The sequence below is a fragment of the Frankliniella occidentalis genome, unplaced genomic scaffold, assembly GCF_000697945.3.
Source record: "Frankliniella occidentalis isolate FOCC.00 unplaced genomic scaffold, Focc_3.1 Scaffold663, whole genome shotgun sequence".
Taxonomy (NCBI): Eukaryota; Metazoa; Arthropoda; class Insecta; order Thysanoptera; family Thripidae; genus Frankliniella; species Frankliniella occidentalis.
Genome location: NW_026267777.1, coordinates 19,452 through 26,045, shown reverse-complemented (window position 1 = coordinate 26,045; position 6,594 = coordinate 19,452). Strand labels below are relative to the sequence as shown.

General features: G+C 58.9%; 1 protein-coding gene across 3 annotated transcripts in view; it reads right to left on the bottom strand.

Moving 5' to 3' along the window:
* Positions 1–208: 208 nt before the first annotated feature.
* Positions 209–6,594, bottom strand: part of LOC113216779 (C3 and PZP-like alpha-2-macroglobulin domain-containing protein 8) — a 16,813-nt gene continuing 10,427 nt past the window's right edge. For all 3 annotated transcript variants that reach the window (XM_052275547.1, XM_052275550.1, XM_052275548.1), the window contains exons 8-15: positions 5,998–6,363; positions 5,686–5,899; positions 5,307–5,591; positions 4,803–4,988; positions 4,055–4,376; positions 3,669–3,939; positions 3,450–3,580; positions 209–3,365 (exon numbers count right to left, since the gene is read on the bottom strand). In XM_052275547.1, the coding sequence (XP_052131507.1) occupies positions 1,200–3,365; positions 3,450–3,580; positions 3,669–3,939; positions 4,055–4,376; positions 4,803–4,988; positions 5,307–5,591; positions 5,686–5,899; positions 5,998–6,363 (3,941 nt within the window). In that variant the 3' untranslated portion in view covers positions 209–1,199. The remainder of the gene's footprint in view (positions 3,366–3,449; positions 3,581–3,668; positions 3,940–4,054; positions 4,377–4,802; positions 4,989–5,306; positions 5,592–5,685; positions 5,900–5,997; positions 6,364–6,594) is intronic.

Sequence of the window (6,594 nt, the reverse complement as noted above, 5' to 3'; positions counted from 1 at the left end):
AACATTTAAATGCTCACATGGTATAAAATTGACTAGACGAATGTTCCTACAAATGTGGCATTCTATGATGCAAACAGGATAGCTTCTGATTCGCTTAAATTCTTCAAAATTAACATCTCTTCAATAAAATACTGACAAAATTCGCCAACAAGTACTAAAACTTGCCTGATTAGTACTTGAATTTTTTCTGTGAATAGACAAATTACTATCATAACTTTTTTTTTTTAGATATTAAACAAGCAACATTTAACTGTAAGCCAGGTAATTCTAAAAATTTCTTCTATTCATAATCACAAACGTACCCATTTCAGTCCAGGCAAGATGGCATTCTGTGGTACCAACTTGATTATATTATAGAGACACAACCAACAAATAAAATTCTTAGAGGGTTAACACTAACACATTTAAAGTCAGTACATTCATTCCACATTCACACACCATTTTAAATTAACTACGCACATCATATCTCCCTAAATGCATCTGCGAATGGCAGAATATTGCTTATGATCCAATGCCATACAGGCAGGGAAAAGGACGTTTTGCGATATTTGACATTAATACTAAATTTTAACAGTAGGGATTTTCAGCAGAAGTTTTTGGGAAAATATATGCAAAACCCCACCAGATAAACTGAAAAATATGGAGCAAATAAAAGTGAACTGCAGCCCTTAATGAAAAGCTGGCAAATGATTAATTATGACTAAAATTGTCAAAGACTAGGGCATTTAAAGGGGTTCACCAGAACTTAATGGTTGTCTGTTGAGGCAAAGAATCTGAGATGTGATCTTCAAATAGTGTACAAATAGCTACTAGTTCATTGTACTCAATTTGTTAAAGCTTTCGTAAAACAAGAAACCAACTTAGTATTGTACAATTGTTTTAAGTTAAAGGTGCTGAATTACAGAACATTTTAACTGGACTCCCTCTTCTGCTATCATTTACACATATATGGTATAAAACAATAATTTGTTGTTCACAGTGCAGCTTAAAAAAACATCTTCTCTGTACACTAAATAATTCCATTTACAGTTTGAGCGAAAGTTTCCATTTTATTTGGCAAGTAGAATATTGCAATCAGGGGGAAAAGGGGACAGTGTCACTCAAACATCAAGTGATGCGTTCTGGATTCTCAAATCATGGCTGTTTTCCTCTCACTTCCACTTCCACCGCTGCGTTGCAATTCCACAGCCTTTCTCCCCTCAGTCGAAAGACAACTTTTCTTCATCCTCGTCCTGCTGTTCCTCGTCTTTAGTCTCCTCGCTTATCGTGCTCGGCATCACCTCAGCGTCCGCTGTGTTGCCGTCCTCCGGGCCGACGACCTCCCTGAGCAGACCCCACAGGGGGTTGTGCTCGGCGGCCGCCACCCCCGCGCCAGCACCTTGCCCGTGCTCCAGGGCCTGCGGGCCTCGAGCTGGAGGCTCCCCCGTCGTCATCTCAGGGCCCGCCCTGGCCTGCACGGGCGTGTTGATGGCCACCGAGTGCGTTTGCCTGGCAATGTCCGGCGTTTTGCCCTCAGACTTCTTGGCGCCATCGCCTCCAGCGGCCACCTTCTTACCGACTTTGCCCATCTTCTTGGCTTTGCGAGGCTCGTTCACCGACGACGACGCCTTTGATGTCGGCGCCTGCGTCCCGGCGGTGTCGGCTCTGCGCTGGGCGGCTAGCGTCGTGGAGGGGGAGGGTGATGTCGATGTGGTGCGCGGAGTGGACGCAACCGACACGGTGGGCTTGGCGTCGGGCCCTGCGCGGAGAGGAGCAGCTGGAGGCTGTTGGGGACGTTGCTGGGCAGCGTGGGGCTGCTGCGACACGTGAGGTTGCGTGGCAGTGTGGGGCTGCTGGGCGACGTGGGACTGCGGTGATGCATGGGGCTGGAGTGTGGAGTGGAGTTGCGGGACCGAGTGGGTTGGCGGGGCAGGGTGAGGTGGCAATGCAGCGGGGGCTGACAGGGCGGGGTGGGCTTGTGGAGCGGCGTGGGGCTGTGGCGTGGCCTGGGGTTGCGGCGCGACGGGAGGCTGCGGGGCCGCGTGGTGGTGGTGCAGGCTCGCCGGGACGCTCTTGCCCTTCAGGTCCCTGAGCGGGGCGCGGATCGTGGTGGAGGTCAGGTGCGCCACGGCCGCCCTGCTCCTGCTCAACACCTGCGGCCTCGGGGCCGTGGGCGGGGAGGAGGGCTTCGCGTCCGGGAGCAGCTGCAGCTCTACAGGGATCGGCTGCTGCTGTTCGGGCTGCTGCGAGTGCGGGCGGTTGATTTCGTAGTGAAGATCCGGAAGTGCAGACACCACGACCGGCGGCTGGATAGCGGGTGCAGAAGTTGTTGCAGTTGTGGTGGTGGTGGATGTCGTGGAAGTGGCGCTCGTGGTCATGGTGGCGGTGGTGGTGATGGTTGTGGGCACCGCGCTGGAGGCGGCTGAGGTAGTGGGGCTGTCCGTCTCAACCGTGCTGGTGGACACCTCCTCTGCGGTTGTTGTCGAGGCAGTCACGCTCTCCTCCGTCGACGTGGCGACTGTCACCGCGTCGATGGGTCTGGAGCGCGAGGGTGCCGGTGACGCAGGTGCTGAAGGCTGAGCGTCGCTCGAGCACTTTTTGCCGCACTCGCAGATACCGTTAAAGTTGGAGCTCATCTGAACCTCGCCGGCGTCCTCCGATCTTCCGAACCACGTGACGATGTCGTCCTCAGTGATGCCGGCCAGCAGGCTGCTCCCGCGGTGAGTGTGGAAGAAGGTCTCGGCGGCCAGGTCGGAGCGGGCGGACGGGTACACGCGCGCGAAGGCGGGCCGCAGTCCGGAGATGACGTGCGACGAGCGCGCGGCGAAGTGGACGCACACGGCGCACCGCGCGCTCACGTCGTTGAGCACGACCCACACGCGGTCGCCGCGCGCGCCGTGGTGCACGTCCGTCTCGTTGCCCGTGTCCTCCACCGAGATGCCGTTCATGGCGAGCAGCTCGAAGCCCGAGAAGAGCGTCACGTCGAGGCGCAGCACACCGGACGGACGCTGCCCCTTCCAGCGGAAGCACGCCTTGAGCCGCAGGATGGGCTGCTTGCCCTCGAGCTCCTCCAGAGAGTTCCTGGGCGGCGGGATCTCCCCCTCGACGCCCGCCCACAGGTCGAGCAGCGGCGTGCTGCTGCGCGGCAGGTAGGTGGAGTACTGCACCAGGCCCTGCACCGTGGCGCAGCCCGCGCCCGTCGCGTACACGAACACCTTGGTGGGCAGGCTGGGCAGCACGAGCGAGGCGGGCGGCGAGCCGGGCCGCAGCTCCAGCGTGTCGGTGAGCTCCATGCCCGAGGTGGCGAGTGACACGGTGAGCGCGCGGTGCTCGTCGCGCGCCAGCTGGCCGAAGGCGGAGAAGGCCTTGACCGACAGGTAGGTGAGCTGCAAACGACAGACACGGCGTTAGAGCTGTTCTCGTACACACGCTCGGATAGGGCCAGACGTGGCGTGCTCCGCGGGGCTCACCTCGGGGTGGATGTCGAGCAGGTGCGCTCGGTAGAACAGGTACCTCGCCACTGGCTCCGCCGCGCTCAGGTCCCGGCGGTAGCAGTGAGTCAGCAGGGCGTACAGCGAAGCGCGGAACTCGCCCACGTTCACTGCGGGGAAAAAAAAGACCATACATGTGTTCACGTTCATCGGGGTGGCTGTCGTCGTGGAGTGCCGTGCCGCCGGACGGGTACTCACGGCGCAGAGGTTCGCGTCGGTGGGATGAGTCCTGCGGGGGAGTGTCGTCGGCGAGCCAGGCCCCGATCTGCAGAGTCTGCTCGACGGGCCAAGAGAAGTCGCCCTCCTGGTTGACGGAGGCTGCGCGCATGCGGGCGAGCGCGGCGCCGGCCACGTCGGAGCGGGACCGCACCAGGGCGAGGCAGAGCGCCGCCAGGGCGACGGGGCCGCGGGGCGCGTACAGGTGGCGCTCCAGGAAGTAGCGTGCGCGAACCACGGCCTCAGAGTCACGCTGCAAGACAGTCAGCAAGTCGTTAGGTATTGCCAGAGCTTACACACAAACTTCAACTGAAAACCTGTTGTATAGAAACGTTGGGAATTCTTAACCGAAATTGAGGCTGACTCACATCGTTCTCGACTCCAACCTCCAGCAGCGTCACAAGGGTCTCCGCCGTCGTCTCGATGCGCTGCTCTAGTTCCAGGGACGCGGGCGTTGACGCGTTGCTGGTCGCAGCGTCGTCGGGGGCCTGCGTCGTGGTGGTCGTGGAACCCGTGGGGGCGGGCGACACGTCCTCGGCACCGTCCCGGAGGTCGGCGAGCGGCGGCGCGAAGCTTCCGTCCGCGTCCTGGCGCGACTGGACCCAGCGCTTGGTGGCCGCGACCAGCTCCGCGTCCACCGAGAAGTACGCCTGGGCCTCGGTGAGCAGCTCCAGCACCGCCACCGTGCTCCTGCGCAGTGGACGCGCCCGTGAAATTTCGTTTGTTTTGGGTCTCGTATACGATACATGTACAATCCACGTGTGCATACGGGTCCAGTATACCCCGCATGGAAATAAGTATATCCAAATGACACTTTTGGGTATACTTTTGTAAAAAGTATACTTTAGGTATACTTAAAATATAGCAGATTGGAATTGAGACATACGGAACACATAGGCTTCTCAACAAAATCCAAACGCAGTCCGTGCAGCACATTCAAGTTGCATACGCGCACATATAAACCGTACGGACTCCGTGAAGCGTCATATAATCACATATATTTGATTCCAATATAATCTTAGCTTGACCTCATGACCTCGCGACGCGCACCACCAGAGGTCATGTCGCGCCCACAAGAGGCCTCTCTCGTTTCCACCTCAGGCCAAACAGACTCACCTGTGACTGCCGTGGCTCTTGTGATCCCCAAAGGAGCCGTCCGGGTGCAGGAAGGCGACCAGGTCCTGCAACCGGAGCCGCAGCGAGTCGAGGACGCGACGCTGGTACTCGGCCGAGCTGGAGCTGTTTGAAGGCAGATGGCGCAGACTGGGGAGCGCCGCGAAAGCCGACACCGTCGCGGCCAGGCTGGTGAGCAGAGGATGGCGCTTGGCGTCAGGATCGTGTGTCGTGTGTAAGGCACACCCAGAGAGCCGCGTGTGTGCGCAAGCGGCGCAAGCCGAGTAAAGGCTCCCCTTCTCGCCTCCCACGCTCCACCCCAAATACCTCTCCGTGCACGTCAGCCGCGCTGGCGAGAGTAGTCGGGTCTCTCTACCTCTCCTTGCTCGCTTGCTTACTACTCGGGGGGAAACGCGCGCCGTGTCGCTTCAATCCGATCTCAATGCAAGAAACACTGCCACGCAGACGTGCGAAACTTTACAGCAGCTCGTTCGTTGCATTTCTCACCTGCTGCTCTCGCCGGCCTCCCGGCCAGGCAGTGGCTGCTGCAGCCCGATGTCCGAGTCCTGCTGCTGCTGCTGCTGCTGCTGCTGCTGCTGCTGCTGCTGCTGCTCGGTGTGCTGCAGCTGCGGGCCGCCCGCCCTGGAGTGCCCCGCCCCGACGCCCGCCCCCGGCAGCGCCATGCCGCCCGCCACGAGCAGCGTGCCGCGCTCCGAGCCGGGCACGACCGAGCGCGGCACGTCGAGGTGCAGCACCTGGGAGTAGCCCGCCTCGTCGTTGAAGTTCCACACCCTGCGGCAGACGGAACGAGACGGGCCGAGTTAGAACCGCCCCACGCGCAAAGACGAGTCAGACAGGCAGGCTGCGGCGCTCCCCCTCACTTTACCTGAAGTCGGCGGTCTGGCCCCAACTCGAAGCGAAGCCCACGAAGTTGACCTTCATCTTCTTGATGAGGCGCCACTTGAGGAGGATGTCCTTGCCCACGATGGCGCCGCGACCGAAGCGGACCGTGTTCTGCTCCCACGACACCCAGAACGTGCGGCCCTTGACGGACGACAGGATGTTGGGCGTCTTTGCCGATGACAAATGCACCGAGTACTCTGGTAAAGAGAAACCCGTCAGCGTCAGCTCCTCGATCGTGCCAAAGGTCTCGAAGAGACGTCGAGAAACAAAAGATTTATGCAGTGCTTCGACATACCGTGCTTGCCCCTGCCGATCCAAGAGATGGTGTTGTCGGCATCCCCGATGACGACCTGGTACATCCAGTCGGTGGGCGCCGCCTGGTCCGAGAGCGCGACCCGCGCCCCCTGGCCGGCGCGCACCTCCAGGACGATGGCCTCGCGGTTGCGGGGAGCGGCCACGAAGTCGAACCGGAAGTTGTCCGTCGTGGAGATCATGACGCGCTCGTTGGCGCAGAAGTAGGCGCTCTCGGTGTGCAGGCGGGTCAGGCCCTCCGGCTGCACGCGGAAAGGCGCGGAGCGCACCACCTTGGCCGTCGCGTCCGACTCGGGGCCGTACACGGCGGGCGCCTGGCAGCTGCTGGCCGCGTGAGCCACCACCTCGGCTGCCCGGGTCAAAACGAGAGATTTAGCAGAAATTCCCAAAGTTAAAAACTTAAAAAAAACTGGCCAGCTGGCCTGTAACAAGGCAGTCGACGGATGATTTGAAAGCTGGCACCAACAAAACGGAAATAACCACGGGAATCAATAAAAATTAAAAATCGGGAAATCAAAGCCAAGAATAAAACGTCGGGCTGGGTTGGCTGGTGGGTCTAGCTAACAGCTAGTGTGTCTGG